At 40.5% G+C, this 23,376-nt stretch overlaps 1 protein-coding gene across 1 annotated transcript; it reads left to right on the top strand.

Moving 5' to 3' along the window:
* Positions 1 to 7: 7 nt before the first annotated feature.
* On the top strand, positions 8 to 18,913 carry EAF1 (ELL associated factor 1). Its single transcript, XM_027659471.1, has 6 exons — positions 8 to 186; positions 3,250 to 3,344; positions 6,708 to 6,844; positions 9,368 to 9,534; positions 16,106 to 16,336; positions 18,326 to 18,913. Exons 1-6 carry the CDS (start codon positions 84 to 86, stop codon positions 18,370 to 18,372), a joined length of 780 nt encoding a protein of 259 aa, XP_027515272.1. The 5' UTR covers positions 8 to 83; the 3' UTR covers positions 18,373 to 18,913.
* Positions 18,914 to 23,376: the final 4,463 nt, after the last annotated feature.

Genomic DNA, 23,376 nt, shown 5'->3' with positions numbered 1-23,376 from the left:
ATTTCCGGGAGCACGTCGGGCGGTAGCGCACGGAGAGGGCAGGGAAGGGAAGGGAAGGGACCGGCCGGGCCGGGAGCGGGGCCATGAACGGCTCGGCGAACTCGCTGCTGGACAAGGAGGAGCACCCGCTGCAGCTGGGCGAGAGCTTTGAGCGACGGCCCAAGGCCTCCTTCCACACCATCCGCTGTGAGCGCCACCCCCGCGGCCGCCCCTTCCTCCCGCTCTCTGCGTCCCGTCCCCCGGCGCCGCTTCTCCTTCTGCCGCGCCCACCCCACCGCCCCTCATGGCTTCCTTCGCGCCGCCATCCCGGGGCTTTGTTCCCCCTCAGCCCCCGTCTCCCCGCTTTCCGTCCTGCCACTTCATCGCCTTCTCCCCTTTCCCTCCTGCCCCCTCATCGCCCTCGTCCCCCCGTTTCCCTCCTGCCCCTTTCCCCCCCGTCTCCCCCCTTTCCCGCTCCCTCCGCGCCCATCTTCCCGCCACCTCTACGAGTGTTTTTCCCGGGGAGGTGTCCAACCTGGGGAAGAGGGGAGGGTGGATGCTGGCAAGGGGGAGGAGGTTCGAGCGGGGCAGGCCAGGGCGGACAAACAGCTTTAGGAAATTTTTCATTAGTCGCTTGGAAACATAAAGATTTCCCCTTCCCTCCGCGAGGGGTGGCTTTTCCATTTATGTTATTCTCTTTGTGGCAGTTGCAGGACAGGTCCCACCGCAGGCCCCGGCCTGGAGAGGCAGCCGGAGCACCCGCAGTTTGATTTTTAACTGGGTATTTTCGTGATGAGGCAGTGTGTAGTCCAGCAGCCTTGTCCTGGCTGTCCCGGCTCCAGCCACCTGTAATAAATCACTATCCAAGGAAAGCAAGCAGAAAGGCTTCGGACACATGCAGTAATGCCTAATAAATGCGAGATGAATCCTGAGGTAGGGTCTCAAGCAGTTGTAATTGAAAGAATAGTTTATATCTTTTTTTAAGATACCATATGTCATTCCAACTGCTCTATTTTGCCTTAGGTGCAGTGAATTCCATATTAGAAGATTGTTTTGAAAGGGCACTCACTGCATCTCTGTACTTGAATTCTGTGGGCAAGCAATCGAAGCTAAATGAGACCAGGAATTTTTACTAAAATGACTAGTAAACCATCAACAGTAAATGAAAAGAATTAAGAACTTATAATTCATGTGTTTTCTATGAAAGTGGGCAATTTACACAGACAGCAGTGGGATTTTTGGTTTATGATGCATAATCCTAGGCCCAATCTCATGGCCCATATTCATCCACTGCAAGTAAGAAATTTCAGTGATATTGCTCACCCGAGTGCCTGATCCTGGGTGAATTAAGCCTAGGCCATATCCAAGTAGAAATATACTGGATTTCTGGAATGAAAAGTGCTTCAGTAATCAATTTCTTAAGGGATTGGAAAGCCAAAGCTCTTCAGACTGCAACTGAAAGAATGCAGTTTTATTTCAAAGGATCTTTCTATGTACTCTATTTTCCATCTGTGACTTTGAAGTGAGATCTCTTTATTGCCTGGTTATAATTCTTTTTTCCGAACTGTTGTTCTGGAATGATTTATCTGGGATCCAAACATTGTATTGTTCCCATAATCCTCTTCACGCAAACCATAATGAAGAGGATTTTGTAGGCTGAATTTTTTTTGGCCTTCTTAAAAAACTTCATTCCTTTCTGTAAAATTTATGAAATACTGTACTGAGAAACTGGATTGTCCCTGGAAAACACCTCTTAAAAACAATTGACTTTTGGAGAAAGGACTGCGAGTACATTTGGAGGGAAGTATGTGCATTCAATCTGCACCAAGGTTAACCAAGGATATGGCCCTAGTAAGCTAACAAAATGAAAACAATTTGTTGAGTGTTTAAAGTAACTTTGTTTTGCTGTACCTAAGAAAGAAGTGTGATAGCGATATTCCTTTTAAGTTAGTAACTGTGCTGTTGAAATTCTTGGTCCGGTTTTGGCAAAGACACTAGCTCTTGTGCAGCTGGTTTGTTTTATTTAGCAAGCTTGCACATAAAGTAGGTGGGAAACAATAGCTAGAAACAGATTGCTCAGATGAAAATGAAGGCTGTGATTTGATCTGGCAGTTAAGGCATGAGGATTAAGTCAAGTGTGTCTGATTCTGCTTGTTGTGCTGTCAAAGTAAAACTCAATTAAACATTAACATCCTCTTAATGAGAATTTATTACGAGCCAGGATTGGGGTTTTTTTCTGCAAATGTGTTTTTCATAGTGGAATTATATTTTAAATTTGTTCTGAGGTAATAATTTCGTAACCAACGCAGTAATTAAAAGCCTTGATCATGAATATAATTGCACCTCTTCATATCCAAGGATGCTATAATTGAATGGAGGATTCTTTTAAAAACAAACAAAACAAACCAACCTATATCTGTCTGAAATTATTTCACTTTGTCTAAATCCTCTGCCAGAATATTAGAGGTTCTGATAGTTTTTTTCCTTTTTTTATGGCTCATTAGCACAACAGAATAATGAGGGGAAAATACTTTTAACTTAACATGTTCTTAGTTGAAATGAATATATTAAACAGAAGTCCCTTGATGGGGAGACAAAGCATTCTATACGATGGAGCAAAAATACTTGAAATGAGTGTTAGTTTAAAGCCTTTTGTCATGCCTCCCTTTTGTCATGCTTTTTATCCACAGTGGCTTTGGACTAACATGGAGACTGCTGAATTAAATCAGCACCTCTTTTTTCCCCCCTTAAGTGAGATCTGAGGTCGCCTCCACCCTTGTGGAACTTTTGCTGCTATTGTGGAGGCTGTTAAATAGCCGGAAATATCAGTGAGGCTAAATGAATTGGTGTCACTAAAGTAGTGTTTGTCACAGAGAGAGCCCTCAGGTTTGGAACTGGCAAGAGCCATGCAGAGCCCAGGTCTGGGAAGTTGATACTCTTGAGATGCATGGTACTGTTTTACACTTGCCTGCAAAACTAAGTGCTACTCAAAGCCTGAGGTTTGGAGAAGTCTACTTTTAGTCTTCAAACACAAGGTCTAAAACCTTTTTTCCATTTTAAAAGGGAAGTTCAGAATATGGGACCATCATATGACTGGGGCACTACATGTAGACACAGTGTAGTGGTGTGTTATTCCACCCCCGCTGTAAACACTAATGTGTATTATAGCGTTCCCTATAATCACAGTTGAGTGTATGGTGGCTCTCTGCAGGGCAAGATGACGCTTCTGAAGACTCTAAGAAATGTAATCACAATTGTTTTCCTCTTCAGATGATTTTAAGCCAGCATCAATTGATACATCTTGTGAGGGGGACCTCCAAGTGGGTAAAGGAGATGACGTTACAATCACTTTGCCACATATTCCAGTAAGTCTGTTATGTATGTCCTTGTTTACTCTCCAGCAAATTTGCAGTGTAGTTTCAGTCTCATGTAAAGGCTATTTTCACTTTTGTCTTTGCTAACATTAGTGGGTTCAATATTTGAGTGGCCAGACTTATAGTGTGTTACCTTAGGAAAGGACTGAACAATTGGATCTTAGTGAAGGGTTATATTTGTAAGGTTACAGTTTGTTCTTTATTTTTGGTTCCTTCTTTCCTGTTCTTCCTTGAATAACAAGGAAGAATAACACATACTGTTAGCTGAAGCTGTATGCCTGGTTCCCATCTGTTTTTTAGTGCTATGGCTTAATGAAGCAAGGCAGTGTAACTTGGGCTTTAGTCAAAGTTTGATGTTCAGGAGCCACAGGTAGACCTGTAAGCGTATTCCTACCATTACTAAAACATGTACAGATAGGACGTAGAGGGTTCCCTGTCTTTACATTTATTAGTGGGAGCAAGGGGGTTGGTTCTGGTGAGCAGCAATGAAGTGGTTTGCCATCCACTTCCTTCTCTAATTATGCCATAAAGATCAACTGTGTGAGGATGATGGTCAAACAGCAGTAAAACAAGTGATCAAACCATTTATAGGTGCAGCTGTTTTGTAACAGAGAATTCAGTCATTTCCTTACCAAAACAAAAGAAAGTGCTCACACGCTGGAACTGGATTTGTTTTATTAGCTGAACTTCATGTTATGTGTCAAGCCAATAAACCAGAATTCACAGATATCAATGGGTTTGGTGGCTGCAGGGGGGCACCAGTCAGTTTGGAAGCTGTGTGTCAGATCCTTTTGGTAGTGTTTATTCTAGCGCCTCGGTGGCTTTGATTGGTACTGTGATAATTCTCACCCAATGAGGCTTTAGCCTGCTGTGCCCTGCTCCTGGTTTTTATATGGCTTTGGTCACCTTTAGTGCTGCAAGAGGTCACATACAGGTCTATAAAAATGATGAGCATGGTAGTGCTATTTGAGAGCAGGTAACAATGCAGTTAATAGCAGCATTCATCTTGGATTGATGCTCCTTCATCTTTTGTGTTCGGCAGCATCACTTGTAATGTTCCTTTCCAGATCTCTGTACTGATGAGCTTAATTTGATTCTCTTCCCCCAAGTATGAACAGCTTTAAGCTTATAGTGTTCTTCAGAAGCTGAAGCAGACAAGCCACTATGTGTGTGTTGTTCCAGGGCAGTGCTGCCTCTGTTATGGACAGAGAGTTGGAAGACACTAGGCATGCTGGAAAAGAGTGAGAAGTTTTGAGATCATTTTGTCCTGACAAGTTTTACTGAATTTCTTGGATCCTATTTTTCTTCCCAGTTGTCCAACCACTGGATAGGATTCAGTTTCTGAGTGTTTTGGGTTTTTTTAAAATTTCCTGCTCCCTGAGGATATCTCTGATAATTTGTTCAGCAGAGATATTTTGGTGTCCCTTGCTGCTTGAAGTACTATTTCTACATGTGGATTTAGTGACTTTAATATTTGATAAACAATCTGGGTTGGGGAAGTGAAAAATTTCTGTTTGTTAGATTAGTACAGAAGAAGATTATAGAAGATTATAGAATATCCTGAGTTGGAAGGGACCCACAGGGATCGTTGAAGTCCAGCTCCTGGCCCTGCACAGAACAACCCCAAGAATCACACCACGTGCCTGGGAGCATTGTCCAAACACTTCTTGAACTCTGGCAGGCAAAAAACCCTCACGAGTGAAAACAAATCGATTAGATGTTACTTGTTTCACCTTCCTCCTTCTTCTATTCTGTAACCAGCACAATCTGCAAGCCAATGTTATTTAGCCACTAACATAAACCCTATTCATTTAATTTTATGTCAATGAGTGGGACTCTTAATTTGCTTAAGCAGTTACATTTCTACGTATTTTTTTAGCCAAGATCACAGTCTTTGCTGAGTTAGGAGCTTCTGGGTAGCGAACAAACTTTGATCAATTTTCATTAAATTTGTGCATTCTACGTTTCCTGACTTAGTTGTCAGCAATAAGCAGGATTTGACTTTCAGCTTGCTTTTTATTGTCTTAAATTTTGCTTTCCTCTCTTAAATGTAGAAATGATAAAAATGTAACATGCCTTTGAAGACTAGACTTCCTTGAGACATCCTTTCTGAATTGTGTTTGTATTTCTTACTGTGTCTTTGTAGGGAATTTGGATTTTTCACCTTTATTGTTCAGAACCCATTTTAAATTCAAATATATTCTACCTCTTGGGAATATGGAGAATAGGAATTGCTTTCCAAATGGTTAAAATATGGTTGTTCATTTTTGCTATTCAGAATAAAATGTAGGAGAATGCAGTTTTTTCCTTTTCTCCCTGATTTTAGTTGCTTTCCTACAACATGTGCAAAGGTGAATATGAATAAACATATAATTTTTAAAAAAATTCTTTTTTACAGTAGCTATACGTTACAGAGAAGTCTGAGAATGTTTCATAGCTGAGAACATGTCACATATGTCCACTAAGGTCTTTGTGACATGGCCAGATGTGCATCCATCCTGTTATGTGCAGACAGACCATAAATTCCGCCCGCTGTAACCCCAAAACCGGGTGTATGAACCAGCCTGTGCACGGATGCAGCACAGCTGAGCATGATCTTGGCATTATCAGTCAACCAGTGCACACCGCCACAGGAGTTTGTTGCCTTTATTGCTTCTCAGTCTAAGCCTTTAGACTTTTATGGCTCTATGCAGCCTTGTGAGGACTTGGGGACTCTCTGGAAGGCATCACAATACACTGTTTGCTTTTGAGAAGATGTTTCAGTATAATTGCACAGGCATGTATGTGCTAATCTAACTTTGAAGAGGGCAGCTAGTCTTGCATAGTTTGTGACAGTTGCTTGTAATCCACCATGAAAATACTGCCATATATATATATATCTATGTAAAATATACAAAGCAGTTTAAATTATTTTTCAATTGACCACATATTTATTTAGGCAATAGTTGTGCTACACAAATAATTAGAATTTTATTTCTTATCCAAACCCATGATTTCCATAGAGAAACGATAAGAAGATTTCTAACACTTGTCAGGGCCAGCTATACAAATATAGTTATGCTGCCATTTTAGAAATGAGAACTGTAAATAATGGCAACCGTGGAGAAGATGTTTTGTCACTGCAGAGACACTTAAAATGATGAAAGGCATAATATTGCTGTGAGGAAATGTCTAATCTACTGCACATTTTCTTTGCATTTTTCTCTTCTCATTAATGAATGTTTTCTTAGGAACTAAACATTAAGTGCTTAGCCTCTTGTTCAGAACAATGCATATATTCTTTTCTCTTAATGTTTAAAAACTTTTTGGTAGGGGAATATAACCAAACAAATATGTGTGCTTTCTTTGTACCAGGGTTCAACTCCACCAATGACTGTCTTTAAAGGAAATAAAAGGCCATATCAGAAGGACTGTGTGCTTATTATCAATCATGACACTGGGGAATATGTGCTGGAAAAACTTAGTAGCAGCATTCAAGTCAAGAAAACAAGGTAAAGCTGGAGACAGGGTTGTTGACAGGATTAATTCTTGCTGAAGTTTGTTCTTCAGACTGTTTTTTGAAACAGAACTCTTTTTATTTTGTAGTGATGTTTAATTACTAAGCCTTGTGGCCTTTACATGGCCAATTATCATGTCCCAAGTATGAATCCAAGAGTAAAGAATTTGTAAATTCTCCACTGCTGAAATGACGTAATTATAGTTTGTGGTGAAACACCTCTGATGACTCGAGGCTTTAGAAGCTGGCTGAAGGATAGGATGTGTTTCAGGAATCTCTGATTTAGCTGCAAAAGACCATGGAGATATTAGACCTTTGGACTTTCTAGGTTTGTTCCTTACAGGTTCCTGTGGGAGTCATGATGTTTTAATAACATTATCTTAGGGAACAAGGAGCACTCATCCCTGTATTGGATTAGTGATATATAAAGTGAAAGGCAAGTACGAAAGCCTCCAGCTGGTGGAGGGGTGGGGAAAACTGTAGAAAAAATGGTTATGAGGTTTTTGCCTAGAAAAATTGCTGAAGCCAGAAGTCCTTTCCAACCCAATATTCTTAATTTGCCGCAAAATGCTACAAAGTATGCAGTTGGAACATTTCTTAGCAGTCTTACTGCTCAGCAAATACCTGAAGTCTCTGGATTGTGTGCTTTCAGCATCACTGGACCACAGGTTATTATAGATGTAAAGAGAAAGCAGTTATTCAAATGTCTCGTGGAGAAGAAACTCCTTACAAGTTTATGTAAAAAAAACCCACATAACTGCAGTGTAGAACTCTCAGCTGCTAAAACTACTAGAAACATGGTCTGCAGCTCATCAGTAGTTGGCTGGGTGTTTGGCTGAGTAGTTGGCCAAGAACACCTTGAGTTCAAGGTAAATGGACTATGTAATACTACTCTGAATCACTGATGTGAAAACTCATCCATGTGGCATTCATCTTTTCCAGCAGACATGAGCATATCATAGATGAGACTTGAATTCCCAATTTAAGTTCTGCTGAACTTTATCCAGGTGAAGTCAGAGGAATTAATTAAGTGCACGACAGCCTGAGTTTAGGGAGGTGTTTGGATACACTGAGTTTTGGCTCTGGTGTGGTGAGAAATATTTCAATTTTTCTCAAGCAGAGGCAGGGTAGTAAGAAATTGGGGATCCCTGTTTCCAAGACTAGTGCTTTGCAAAGTCATTAATTTTCTAGATCAGAAGTGCCTTGTTTTTTTTCATGGCTATTCTGATCTTTAATGACCTGTTGACACTGCGGGAACTAGTGTTTAACACCTTGATGGCATTCACAGGGGAGTAAGTGGTGAACTTACTCTACATAAAACCTTCTGTAGTTCCAAGAGCATAATTACTACCAGAAACAGCCTTTGGCTTTTATGTTTCACTTGATACAGTGCGTATATTCCCAAATCCTCACTTCTGTTGCAGATAGGCTGTGTAAACTGCATCACTGTGGTATCTAGTAGCTGCATGTCACTGATAAATGAAGGGGTGGTTCTCTGTGAGGCTGAATGTAGAGTTCAGTGAGGTACAGAGATACCCAAGTAAATGCTGAATGTACTAGCTCAAGTACCACAAGTGGTTTAGGTGAAGTCCCAGGAAGTTTGACATGGGCTAATTTAATTTATCTCTCAGTGGGATTAGTTTACAGACACTAAGTGTAACACTTCTGAGGAACGACCCTCCTAGAACTGAAACTGAACTCTAATGTCCACGTAGATTGCTTCTGTGCTACAGTACATAAAGCCATACCCCCAAGGGCTTTGGTGTTAGGTGATAAATACCCTGCACCCTTTAACCTTATTATGGTGTACTGTAAAGGAACCTATTTTGGTTTCATAGTTGTTGTTTGGGGGTTTTTTTCTGCCAGGGTTATTGACTGTCCTACAGTCTCAATCACATAATTGATTCAGTAAAAGGAAGAAATACCTGGTTTGAATTGAACAGTTAGGCATACTGTTATTGTGGAGACTATTTTCCGCTAAGGAAACAGCTTAAACTATTTTTAAGGACTAACAGCAAACAAATGAAAAACAGGAATTAAATGCTTGCATGCTGTATTTAGCAGTAGGAATGATTACTCTTGGCAGGTTGACCTCTAAGAGAGTTCAGTTTGAGATGATTTAATTGCAAGTGAGAAAATTGTTTCTTTTGCTGTGATTGTTTTAAGCAGGATTTTGTTATGAGAGGATTTGTAGTTACTTTAAGTTACTGTTATTGATTTTTCTTTTTTAAAAATACAAATATTAACTACTAAATTAAAGCCTTCATTGTTTGGCATCACTAAACCACATCTGGATTTGAAAATAGATTTCGTAAGGCTGTTGCAGTGTAGTTCTATATGTTTCTTTGTTATTGGAAGCAAGTGTTGCATCCAGAAAGCTGTACTTCACTTTTATCATTATATAACAAAGTAGAGTTCTGTACAAAAAGAAGTCACAGATGATGCATTAGTACAGGGATATTGAAAAAGCTGAACAGGGTTGCACAGTATCGCTGAATATCTCTGGTTGTTTTTTCAGAGCAGAGGGCAGCAGTAAGATCCAAGCCCGAATAGAACAACAGTCTGCCCGAGCATCTCAGCCTCCTTCACAGTTCAGAGCCCCAACCAAGCCAGCAGTTGGACCTAAAACTTCTCCTTTGAAGGATAACCCTTCACCTGAGCCTCAGCTGGATGACATTAAGAGAGGTAAAGAAGGGTTTGTAGTTTCCTGAGTTTTGGTTGGTTCTGTTTTTCTTCATACTAATAAAAACTATGACTTCACAATTTTTAAAAACATTCAGGAATTAAAAGATGGTACTTGACAGCTGTTTTGTCATCTTTATATCTTGTTTTAAGGCATCTTAGTGAATTATTTATTGTCCTTTGCTAGAATAGATATTTATACTGCAGTCTCCTGGCACGAGAGAACTTCCTCTTTCTGGATAATTCTCTGTCTTCCAAATTATTTCTCCATTCTGAAAAGAAGAAAAAAAAATAGGCCTGAATTCAGAAACCTATAGCTGAGCGCTATACAAATTGCGTGGGTGTCTTAGGCAACAACAATAACAAAAGTTAATGGTCCAAGGTCTAGTTAGGCAATCAAGTCACTTGGATAAAAGTTGTTCCGGCACTGAATAACACTGGAATTTGTCGGTGTGATCGAAGCGGTAGGTGGCTGAGTTCCCAGCACAACACAAGCTTGCACCATGCCAAACAGTGCTAGTAGGGGAGGAATGAGAGAGAGAGAGAACAACCCTGCAACTTCCCCTTTCCTACAACCACTCCCTTGCAGCTTTGATCACGTCTGCCATACAGTTGCTAAACTTATATTAAAGTATCTTGAAGGGATGATTGGCTCAACTCACTCTTCTGCTCCAGCAAGGTTTTGTCTCAGTGTTTTCTCTGTGGGCAGGATGCACTTTCTTGCCCATGCCCTTCTCCTTGTACTGGTGTGATATCTGTTTTTGCTGTGGATAATACAGTCTGAATGAGGAAGACTTTAAATTTAAATTTTTATTTGGTTTTCTTGTGTTTCTTCTCTGGCACCAGATGTATTTATTTTATTTTAAGCCTGTAAGCTTGTTCTTTCTGTCTGGTTTTTTTTTCTGGGTTTCATTTTCTTTCTCTTTTTTTTATTCTGTCCCACATAGCTATTTTTGTCTGTAGACTTAGCCTGTGTTAATTGCCTAGATGGTGTTAATTACTCAGGGTATTTTTTCAATTTATGGTAATCACTAGGTGACATTTTTACTGCTAAGCTATCTGTGTGTTTGCATAGGTGCTGACTGGTCTGACTCTTCTGCAGCAGTAGTATTTTCAATACCTGGATGCTGGTCAGCAGACAGAATCAACGTCTGAGAGTTTCTGTTAGCTACAGTTCCCTTAGCTGCATTGTCATTTTTATTTTCTGTAATAGGTAAGGAGAAAGATAACACGATTTTTTTATTTGAATCAGTAGTGGATTTTAAATGTCTTTTCATGTAGGGTGTAATAAGTCACTTAACCTTTCGGGCACTCTTCTGTATACATGCAGCAATCTGTAAAGGTCATGTTATAGTAAAATAATTATCTGGGGTGAAATCTATTCTACAAGACCATTTTCTAGTGGTCTGAAGTATAAGTCACATTTTTCAGAACTGTCCTAGTATTTTTTTTTTTGCCACCTGTTCATCTTTTGTTGGAAAGTACCTCTAAATAAGTAACCTGTAGAGCTTTGTTTCTAAAATCAAGCAGAAGAGCACCTGACTTGTACAAATAAAAGGAGTTCAAGTTGGTGTTTTATAGGGAGACTTGTTCAAGGCCCAGAAAGAGTCAAATGCCTGGGCAAGGGTGTTTTTTGCTTACAGTATAGAACTTTTTCCAGCATTGAGGATCTAGAGCATCAGCATTACTAAACCATTTATATGATAAGAATCTACTTGGGAAAGGTAGAACTAAAATGGCACCATTCTACAATGAAAGTAGTTAATGAAACTTACCTGTAAAAGCTCTAAGTCTTGCTATCGTCCCTTAGTGTGTCTTTTTATGAACACAGACTTGTAAGTTCTGAAGAGACTGTGTTCTTTCCATTCAAGTAGTAGCTCTCCTTTCGGTTGAAGTGCCTTCTCTGTACAAAAGATAGATAAACATAAAGCTGAAATTCCGTGGTTTTTCTTTAATGAACACAGCACAGAACTTAAAATCCCCAAAGGAGGTGCTTGAAAGGATCTCTGGCGCTATAACACTCTTTTGCTACCAGTGTGCCCTACTTAAGGGTGTGGTAAGACACACAGTCCTCACGATGTTTAACAGTAGTTTTAAGGTAACCTCAGTGCAGATTTCTGCTTTCCCCTGGTAGCCTCAGCTGTATATTTCCACAGCTCCACTTACAGATGAGCTGGAAAATGAACTTTCAGGTAGGTCAGTTCGCTGTCCAAGCAACATTGTCTGAGGACAGAGTCAGAGCATATGGGAGTTGGACCACTCCTTTCCTTCACAGAGAGAGGCCTTTGGGAGGCTGTGTGTAGGGTTTTGCACCAGAGGAATCTTTTCCCCTGAGAACTTTTATGTTATCCTCCTGCCTGAAGGGAGCATAGGAGGGGGTAAGAGCTTGTTCTTTTGAGTACTCAGCTACATCTGATAATGTTTCATTAAGCAGCAGACATTTATAGACATATACCACAATATGGCCATTTATGTGCATGAAGTAATTGGTGTTTATCAGACATATTTGACCACAACAGAAATGTTTTCAAGAACATTGACATAATTACAGCATGCAACATATTGACATATGTCAATAACATTGACGTAATTGCAACATTTGATAAAAAACCTGCAGAAACATATTTATGGTTTGGAGACTCTAAACTCAGTGCTTAAAAATGTGAGCTCTTATTCACTTAAAATGCAACTGTAGTGTTTGAGGATTGTGCCATAGCACTGTTTGTCTTTCAAGAACACCTCAATGAAATTTTTTGCACTTCAGTATAAAATACTGCCTCTTTTATGTGCCATCTCCACATGCTCAAAGTTCCAGTATCAAATTGATTTCTCTCCACCTTGCATACTATTATTAACAGTAGGTGTTCTGCTATAGGCAAACAATCTTACCCTACCTAAAGCTGAATGACTTTTTTCTAAAAGTCCTTGGTATTCTTGGAGCCCAAGGTTAGGGCTTCAGTTAAAAATCCTGCATAGCCTACTGGAATTGAGAGAAGAAGTGAGAACATTTAAACATGACTATAGAAAGAAAGTAAGGTATTTGATACTGAGTATATACAGAAGGCAGCCCTGTTGAGAAAGAGTCTTCTGTTTGGATAGTGGTTTCTTATCTTGAGGGGTTTTTTACTCTACAAACTACATAGTGTAAAACAGTAAGCCGTTTTGTTTTCTTGAAAGAAATCCTACAGCTGTAACATGAAATGTAGAAAAGTTAAGGTTCCCACAGCAGTATCAGCCTTTTCAGGTGATGTAGACTCAATTAAGGCAAGTGTTCAGAACTGTACTGTATGGAAAGCTTTTTTAAAAGTAACTGCTGCACAGCCTGACTCCTCTCATCTTCTAAAACTTAAAGGCACATCAACATGAGGTGTTTGATCTTATGACGCAAAAAGATCTAGGAAAGGTCAGACGCTGTTGTTGTTCAGATTAGAATATATGTACACATATACACACACAACTGTTTTAATTGGAGGCACTGCAAGGAAATGTGTAGCCATGGCTTCAGTACCTATAACTGCACTAAGCATAGCAGTCAAATGGCAAAATGCAAAACTGGACAATTCTAAAGTAGGTATGTTTTTCCTCCAAGGCCTTGGTGTCATCACTGGCTTAGCCACTGTCTTTAATGGTGTGACACAAGACTATTTTGAACAGACTTTCTTAGTGGTCCTGCTGGAGTTCTGCCTGACAGGTTTCTAGTGGTGCATCAGCCACCATAATATTAGTGAAAACAATTGCTTTTTTCTCATCTGTGCAGATGAGATGTTTAGAATTCTGGACTCAAGAAATTAAGAGGCAACCCATTCCTCAGGGGAAGCTGTCAGCCTGTGAGGCAAAAATTCACTAGAAGATGGACTCTGACCAAGTTTCCACCAGTGACAACTGTCACTGATAACTTCCCAGTCCTTGAAGCTTGTGATGCTGGTGCTGTTTTGCTGTATTTGCCTGTATTCAGTGTAGTGGGCCTTACCACTTCTTCCAAGGCATTCTACTGTTCCCTTCTCATAACCAAACCTCTTTTATGGTCTCTTAGTTTTCTGCTTCCCCAGGAGAAAACCCCCAGTTTTCATTCTGACATTAATCTGTAATTCTTTAAAATTGGCCTGGCTAATTTTCTTTCCCATTGGTCAGACAGCATCACTTCCTTCAGTTATCTCTTTGCCTACTGTATAGTGTTCAAACTTCTTGCTTAGATTTTTTTTTTTCCTAGTTCCCTGGCTTGCATTTTTGTTTCACCTTTTCCCTCTCACCACCAGTGCCTTAGATCTCTTCACCTTATTCATACTATTTTAAATGCTGCTTTCTGGGCTCTGTTGTTCTTAGCCTGTGTGCCAACACTGCTCCTTTTCAGCCACAGGCTCTAGCTATGTAAGCATACATGTGTAATTCTCAGGCACCTGTCTTGTGTTAGACTTGTTTATTGTATCTTTTTGCAACACGGACTGTGATAGGGAGTTGTGCTTGCTGCAATGCAGGATATTTTAACAATGTGTTATTATCATCACTTTAATTTGCAACTAACAACTCTATCAATAGAGGTATGTGGAAATTTTACATCATTAAGCTGTGGAAAAAAAGTTTAAACCTGAGCATTTTAAACCCTTAAGGAAATAAGGAAAGAACCCTTATTGCTTATCTTTCCTATAGCTTTCCCCTATTAATTTCTTAGTCTTGAATACAAGGAACATTTACAATTTGAAATCCTCTATATGAAAAGGCTGAGGACAGTGACTTAAAAGTGCTCATTTGTCTTTGTATCAGACTCCAGGCCTGAAATGGATTTTTAAAGCCTGCAAGACCATGTTGGGAGGACATAAGGGAGAAAGACATTACAGTACAAAGTAGTATCTTCTGTTGGCCTAATCATGTATTCTTCCTCCCTCTTCAATGGTCTCGTATGCTATGTCTTTGGGATGAGAGTAGGTTTTACCTGGCACACTAATAAAGTACAGAGAGCATAGATGGTCTAGGCAGGGATCTAGATTTAGGAAGTAAGTTGGAGGAACAACACCGCTATCCTTAAATGCCCAGCTCTAGTATAACTACAGCACTTGAAATTGAGAACTTTGAAATTGAAAAATAGTGGTTTTAAAACTGGCAAAAGAAAACATAATTTCCCAAACTAATACGTGCTGAGCTAGAGGAATTCTCTCCAGTAAATACTGTGGACGCTGAAAACTTAGCTGTTATTCTATAAAGTTAGGCAGCCCAAGGATCTTATTAAAGAAGGGAAGACTTCCAGTTGCTCAGACTTCTGCAAGGGATGAAGATAAGATATATTTAAATTGTGCCATTTTTACATAAAGGAAATAGTAATTGTACATGATCTGTCTATGCCATACACAAGAAAGGTGTCATGATCTATGTAGCTGGGGTTCATCTCACTCTGACACACGTGTTGCCTAAGTGAATTACTCCTGGCATGAGTTCTCCATTTGTCAAGTAGAGGTGATAATACCTCATCTCTCCCTTCCTTCATTCATGTCCCTTTAGTCTGTGACTTCTCCAGGGCAAGCATGGAGTTCTCACTTTGTGGGTATAAAACTGCTAGCACAACAAAAGCCTAAATTTTGAGGGTTTTGCATCCTGTGCTTAAAATATGTGTGAATGTTGCTCTCATGGAGACCTGCCTAAGTGAACTGAGTCATTACATACTCAGCTTTGTCAGTGGATACAAAAGAATTGTTGTCTAGTAGTGTTTAGGCCACTTACAATATTGTTAAATGTGTCATAATTATATGATTTGGGGTGACCTACCTTAATAGCTCTTTAGTAACCAGTCATTCAGCCAACACTAGCTGTTGGTGATGAGGCTGTTGTGGTGCTGTCATGGTACTCCAGTGTTTCTTTGCACTGGAAACCCTGAAGTGGGGAGTGTCTGACTTGAATAACTTTCAAGTTTCAGAGTAGTTTCCATATTTTCCTGGCTACTTGTATGCTCTGTAGCAGGTTATGGTATTTTTACCACTCTCCAGCATGTGAAAATTCTCAGCTATTCTCATCTGCTCCGCTGCAAGATTATTTGATGTCACCCATCTGCTTCTTAAGTTTGTTTAAAATGGGCTCTGGTACTGCTCTGGAACAGTTTCACATATTAGCTGAAGCTGAGGCATTTTCTGTTGTGATCATTTGCCTGTGTCCATGTTCCCCACACACACATCCCTCTCCCCATTTTTTGTGTTTTCCAAAAGCCTAAATGTCACTGGCATCTAACAATTTAGGTTTAGATTTCCTTGATCAGGAAAGATACTTACTTTGTATGTAAAGCATATAGCCTGTCGAAAATAAAGAAGGTGGAAGTGCTTTCAGGAGTGTAAAGTACATAAAGAATAATAGTGGAAGGGAAGGTTTTCTGATACTAACCTATGCTGTTGCCTCTTTAAATTTAGCTACAGAAATAAGTAAAAAAGTGTTCAGAATTTTTTTTGTTTCCCTTCCTGTGTCTCTCTTTCATGTGAGATATTTTAGTGTGACAAATGATACTTGACAAAACTATTGCATTTTCACATTCTTTTCCAAAATTCCATGGGGCCCTGTTTATGGTTTCAACCAGATGAATGTCTTTTTATTTCAGAGCTGAGAGCAGAGGTTGAAATTATTGAGCAGATGAGCAGCAGCAGTGGGAGCAGCTCATCGGATTCAGAAAGCTCATCTGGGAGTGAAGATGAAAGCTCCAGCAGTGAGGGGGAAGAGGCAGCACATGTTTCCCCTTCCCAACCACCACACCAGCAGTATAACAACAGGAATGCTGTCGCTAACGGCACCAGCAGGCCGCAAGGAAGCAATCAGCTCATGAACACGCTCCGTAAGTAAATGCTTGTGTCTTATCACTGTTGAAAGCTGATTAAGACCACTCATTTACTTAGCACGTTAGGCTAACTCCATGAAGTGCCTTTTGCCAAATAGTAGTCCCAGGGAGTTGCACTGGCATGCAGCACAATTTCAATACATGGGCAGATTTTGTGAACAGAGGGCTGAGACCTTTCTGAAGGTGTGGAGAGCCTGTGGGCCATCAGGGCAGTGGGCCCCCATTGGCTCTGGTGAGCCTTGATTCAGGCCTCCAGGTGGAATGAGTGTGTAGAAAAGAACTTACCCACTGGTGCGGGAGGATCTGGGGCACTGAAGGATGGGAATTACTTTAATGTGAAAACACAGATTAGATGGAAATAGGGGGGCTGTCATTTAAAGGTCTGTAAAGAATTGTGAATGGCATAAAGCTGTTCTGTGTTATAAATGCACAATCTCTGTGATCTCCGCTATTGCTTTGTCAGAGTATTTATTGTGTTGGTCTCAGCTGTATTTTCACAAATACCACATTTTGAAGGGATATTTAAAGTGCCATGTGTTTGGTTAAAATGTTGCAGCTACGGGTTTGCAAGCATTGAATCAGTACAAGCTCACTTCACCCTTTAAGAATTGTAAGAAACATTTTTAGAGCATAGTTCTGTCCCATGAGGATCTCTCTGGGGATATGCTGTACATCTATGGTTGCTCTTTCCTTATGCTAGATCAGGTATATTCTAACTCAGTGGAGTTAAAATATTGCATTTACAATTATCATAAATTGTCCTTAATTCCTCCTGAGGCATGTTTGTGTGCATCTCTTGGCACTCATACATAGGGAACCAGTAGAGTTTGAATACAGATGTATGTAGGGTTTCCAGCTTTGAGAAGACACGTATAATATACAGACCATACCGAAAAGGCCTGCTGGAAAACTGTAGAGCCCTGTCAGTCTTCCTGCCAGTAGTGAATGTCTAAGTGAAATCCAAAGTTCAGCAAAGTCATTAGGACTCTGTACATTTCCCTGTGTCTGGTTGTGAGCAGCCTCCTTCCTGCTTCTCCTGGGCCATGAAAACAATACTGCACAGGCCACTGAATGATAAGAAGCTTCTGACTGCAGGAGAATCTGGGAACTGGTAGGGTAGCTCCTCTACTCAGGCAGTGTTTTTTGCCTTTTGGTTTAAAATCCTTTTGCTATGGGAAGAATCACAGCTAACCCAAGTTCTTGCCTTGTAAAAGGGTAGAGGAGATGAAGAAATCCAGGGCATAGTTGTTGCATAGTTGCTCTGCAGCTGTTTTGGGGCAGGGCCATGGGAGAATGCTGGAAGAGCTAGGTTGAGTTACCAGAACACAAGCATGATTCTTGCCCCTTTTTATCCCCTCCACCTCACCAAATCACAAGTGCTCTGCAGAACAGGATCTGAGACAGTAAGTTTGATCCATATCCTGGCCTTTAGTCCAATCTCTCTTTGCACTTTGGAGGGGAGCTTTTGCAGTCACAACACGTGTCAGCTTAGTTCAGCCAGTAGCCTTGAGCTGTGATGGCTTTAACATTCCTTTTGGTTTATTGACATGTGGAGGCCTTGTCTTGGCTACCCAAATGGCCTTAAACAAAAAAAATTTTTTTAAAAAGGGCTGAGGAAGCCAAGGAATTCCCCAATGCCTTGTCCCAGAGCCATATACGGGAGCTTGGCTGCGTGGAGGCTGTGGAATGCCTTCCACAGCTGCTAGCATGGAGAGGGCATGTTGTCCCACCAGGGAGTGACTTTGGTGGCTGTGGAGCCAAGGACGCTTGGTTTGGCCTGGATCCAACTGTGTATTGGCAGTTCTTGATGTTCTTGGGCATGGAGAGCAGTTCCATTAAATGACAGATGATGTTGGCATTAATTTCATATGTTATTCTTATTTAAATCTCCCAGTGTAAATGTGACCGTTTTTTGGTTTGATTGCCATGAAATGTGAATTAACACCTACTCACTTGTTGTGTTTTGTTGTTTTTTGTTTTCCATAGGAAATGACTTGCAGTTGAGTGAGTCTGGGAGTGACAGTGATGACTAGAGGCTGAACTTTCGCTGTTTCTCTTACATATACACGAAGAGCTAATTTACCTTGAAGTGATCCTATTGCTTATGAAGAGGAGCTGGCACAGAGATAATTCCATGTGTGGAATTTTAATAGAAGAAATGCATAGCCCTACAAAATAGCAGACGTTGAGGGCTGTTTTACTGTGTGAATTCAGTGTATATATTGTGTATATTCTTATGCTGTTAAAGCTTTGAATAGATATGTACAGTGGGTGAGCCAATGTATGTTCCTGTCCACGGTCTGTAAGTTTAATGTGTAACTATGTCATCTGAAAGTTTCTTGTTCGTAGAAGATGTTCAGCGCATCGTGACTTTGTCGGGGGATTTTTGTATATTGGGTGAGCATGAGCCAACAATGAGTTCAAAATAACATGCAGGATCTTGTGTATGCACTGAAGAGAGACTGTCGTAAATTAACGTTCAGTATTAAGTTGATTTCTTTGGTTTCGGACTTTTCTAATGCCTTTTTATTGCTATTTATGCTTGATTTAATGGACTGACTTTTAAGCAGTTGAGAAACAGGAATTGTAAAACCATGTTTGTCCCAAACCTTGCTGCACCAGTGCCTTATGAGCAGGTTTTTTAAACAGCACTTCAGTTCCTGCCACCTTTCCTGAGGGAGCAGTACTGGAACCTCCTCTGATTGCTTTTGCAGACAAGAGCTGTGTCACATGCAGCCTGCTGTACTCTGAGGGCAGTAACTCTAGCAAGATAAAGGATATACATCAGTCACCTGAACTCATCTAAGTAAGAATCAGATCAGCATTTTTGTTTGCAACTGAAGTGTCTCATATAACTCAGACCTCATTTAACTCGGACCTAGTCTTCAGAAATATTTAGAAGCCCAACTACCAGTGAAATTGCAAAGTCGCAGATACAAAATATTTGTGTTACTGAAATTCTAAGACCAGAGCCCTCTTTGCAGTTTCCTAGAGAATGCAGAAAGAATCAACGACTAAACAAGTAGCCGTGTGTATTGGGTCTGGCTGAGATGGAGTTCATTTCTCCATAGCAGCCCAGCGTCCAGCCAAGGGCAACCCACCACACCATGAAACAGCAGAAGTCTCTCTCCCACCACAGTTGTCCAGGTATACTTTAGTCCATGCTGTTGGTTGAACGAGATCTCTTTGTGCTTAGCAGTAGTACACAGAACTTGAAATATTTGCCTAGGGTGAAATTCATCTCTGTTTAAGGGGGTTTAAAGGGCACTTAGTTGGATTATCATTAACTTTTTTTGCTCACATGGGAAATGAGTGCCATAGGCAGCCTCTTATAGCTTGAACACCAGGGTGACTTTTTAAAACCAAATTCAACTGGCATAGGACAAAGCTGCACCGTAGTTGTGGTGTAATCCAGGGGAGTGGGAAGCTGAATCAGATGCCTCTCCATTCTCATTCCTCAGAGTCTGCTTTGCACTGCTCTCATCTTTTAGTTTGTGTTTTAACTCCTGTTTGTTTACTGAGCTCTGTCCTTTTTTTTAATGTGTTGAAGAGCAAGGGGACATTTGAAGGGAGATTTTATTAAATGGTTTATTTTTTTGCATTAGATACATATTTAGGCATATTTTTGCATTATTGTACATACAATTAAAAATACTTGGTTTTTTTAAAGTGTTTTGTGATGTGGGTACATATTTTAATGGACAATTATGAAATATAATTGATGAAAGCCACAATTGCTCTCCCTTTTTTTTTTCTTTTCTCTTTCCCTGTTCCTCCCCGGACAGTAAAAATGCTTCGCTTGTACCAATTTGGGATTTTACACTTTGGTGCAGGAGATCTGCATGGTGCAGTTGGTGATCTAATTAACGTTGATACTGCTCCTGATTCTTCCCCAGCTGAAGGTCTGAATAAGCAGGGAGACATTTCTCTGATGCCATTTCCCCATTACTGGAGTGAATTCCTGAGTTCTGTTGATGTTATTTGCGCTCAAATGGAAAAGCAGCAGTGCAGCATTTTCATTGCTTACCATTCACCGCCTGCTCATGCACTCCAAAATCCAGGACATGTCAAAGGAAGTTTATTAATTATGTGTAAATAAAATATACAAAACTTGAGAGGATAAGATAGCACCAGGCTATATTGATTTGAATTTGCAGTTTAATTATGGTTTAGATCAGCAAATGGGAAAGCTTCATTCAGATAATCGATTTCTGCCATGTTTGTATTTGTACTCTAGGTCACATTTCCCTGCTGTCCCTCCCTGAAAGATTACTTTTCCCCTCCCTCTTTGTTGGTAACCCAGTTAACATATTTTCACACAACTACACCACTTTCAGCCATTCTTTGCATCCCACTCAGATGCATCATATCAAGGGTGTTGTTTGTGAGCTGTTTAGCTGCCCATCTCCACACCCAGGTGAGTAACACAGGGACACACAGCCCGCTCCTGGGCATGAACCAGGCAGTCCCTACATGTGTGTGACCAGCCCATCCCTCCCTGCCACTGTCCCCAGCTGGAGAAATAAGTTGACTAAAATGTTTTGATTAAACCTGTTAATGAAAATATTCCTGGCAGGTTATAATCCTGCAGGATTTTAGCAGTAGCACCTGTTACCATCTTACACTAATTTTTCTACATAAAGTAGGAATGTATTTTATATGCCAGTTAGTTTAAATGCAGATTAACAATGCTTGTGGAATGCAATTATCAGAATGAACTGAAACTAAGGATTTTTTTGCATTCATAGAGAGCTACCTGCTGGCCATGGCAGGGTGAGCGGGTCAAGGCAGCCTTGGTTTCTGATGGTTTCTTCTGCTCAGTGACTTCATCCATTTCAATGGTTTGGCTCTCCCTAAACTTCACCAGCAAACATGGCCTGCTTGTAACTTACCATAAATAGAATTGCTTTAGGAGCAATAATAATGATTTAATTTAATTCAAGTAGATTGTTACAATATTCGGTCATCTGCTTGTCCATGTGGGACGTCCTAAAATATAATTTCAGCAATGCCCAAGCTCATGTTTCAAATTATTCTAGTCATGTGCGGAAATCCCAACAGCAAGGGTTGACCAGCCCTGCCAGCAGGCACGGTTTGAGTCACTCCAGCTAAACCACAGGCACGGTCACCTCTGAGCAAAAGTTGTCCCAGTCCCCTGATGGGAGTCACACCTGTGTAAGAGCGGGAGGCGCTGCCCTTTCTTCTTCCACTGAAGGGTCCTCCTCCTCTCACAATTCTTGGCTGAACTGATTTTGTGGAGAAGGCAGACTGATGGGAGAAGGTTTTTCTTCAGCATTTCTCGGAATAGCTCCACGTTTGACTGTGGGTAGTACATCTATTTTGAAGATACTGTGCCGAAGTTGATTTGCACAGTTTCCTTTATTAGAGACTAGCTATAGGCCTGTTTATAGATATGTATGGAAATGTTTTGCTGTGCCAAGCTTTATAGTCTTTTTTTTCTCCTTCAAAGTCCGTTTATTTGAATTATCCAAAAGAAAAAAAAGTTCAACAATCCATGCATGTCTTTTTTTTTTTTTTTTTTAAATTTGGAAACTAAGAGAACTGTAGCCTGTGATGGAGAACACTTATTTTCAGTAATTGCCCATGCTTCATTATTCAGTGTGCTAGCTGCTGAGTCAGAGATCCTACAGAAAACACAGCTGCCCAGCAATGGGCATCTTGTTGGGATGAAGGCTTCTGATGGCAACTCTGTGGATTCAGCTACTGACGATGAATGATGACATCTTGAATCTATCTGGTTATTTAGAGTTTGTTATAGCCACACAAATACATGTACTATCAAAGGAAAAAGAGCATTGCTAATGCTTGCCTTAAAAACAAAAGCTGCAGTGTTGAAGAGTCTTTGGGACAGACATGTGGTCTAGAAGTAGTTGATTGTATGCCCAAACACTGTTCTCAGAAGATAAGCTGATTAACGACCTAATAGTTAGCTGATAACTACCTCTGGTTTATGTGAGAAGGGTGTGTATATAAACTGAAAAGTATCTGTTGAGCTATTTCTTCCTATTCCCACTGCTTACACTCCCTTCCTTTCTTTCTTTTGTAATTCCATTACTTCCAGCATAGTTATGCTTTCTGCTGCCAAAGTCCTGCAGGAATTTACAGGAAAGGGGGTGGGTGTTGAAATGTTACAAATCCATTGGCTGTATTCACCCTTGCTCTAAACTTAATTGTAAATGGCAAAGACATTGTGAATGGACTCATCTTCCTCCCCCTCCTTGTCTTCGCCTTTCTTAGGGCTAAACAGTATTCCTTTGGACAAGAGAAAGAAAGGGCCAGATGACAGAGGGTGAAACACCTCAAGCTGATGTTGAGTCATCATGTTGCATTGATGTCTCTGTGTATGTCGGGGGTGTTCTCTCACAGAGCCATGGTCTGAACTAGTCCAATTCTCACAGCATCACTGTAAATTGAACACAAAATTCATTGTTACCATTGCCCTGTGGCTGGGCAGAAAGGGGTGGAAGTTGGAGAAAAAGTAGGTTGAAAATATCTTGTTAAATGGATTTGTGCAAGAGTTTTGATGAGTTTTTGTGTGCCCTGTGTAGTGAGGGTACCCACATTTCCCTAACTTTTTTGATAGATGCTGATGGAAGCAGAGGCTGGAGCAAAGCTGACAGGTTTTTTCTATGTGCTGCTGGATTTAGTTGAACTGTGTGGTTTTAAAATGGCATTGACAAGCTGAATGAGACAACTGATGGGATATCTTGGAAAGAATCATATGAATCTGACTTGAAATCCCACTGAATCTGTAGGTTCTGGTACCTCTGACAGCAATTTTAATTGTCACAAACTTTTGTAAAAACAGGGCTTTCTGAAGGGCAGAGTGTAAAAATGCACTAAATACCATCCTGAAGGTTTTGAAATTTTGACCTATGTTTCTGCCCAGACCAGCTAGCTTTGTTGTAGGATCTTGTGTGAAAACTGAGGCACACATATACAGCGCCAGGGACAAAGAAGGAAAATGTTCCCTCCGCATTGCAAGTAAGATATAATTGTCCACTTCTTTGCAACAC

Source organism: Corapipo altera, unplaced genomic scaffold (assembly GCF_003945725.1).
Source record: "Corapipo altera isolate COAL_440 unplaced genomic scaffold, ASM394572v1 44b, whole genome shotgun sequence".
In the NCBI taxonomy this organism is placed as follows: domain Eukaryota; kingdom Metazoa; phylum Chordata; class Aves; order Passeriformes; family Pipridae; genus Corapipo; species Corapipo altera.
Note: the sequence above shows the minus strand (reverse complement) of the source record. Positions and strands in the feature narration are given on the sequence as shown.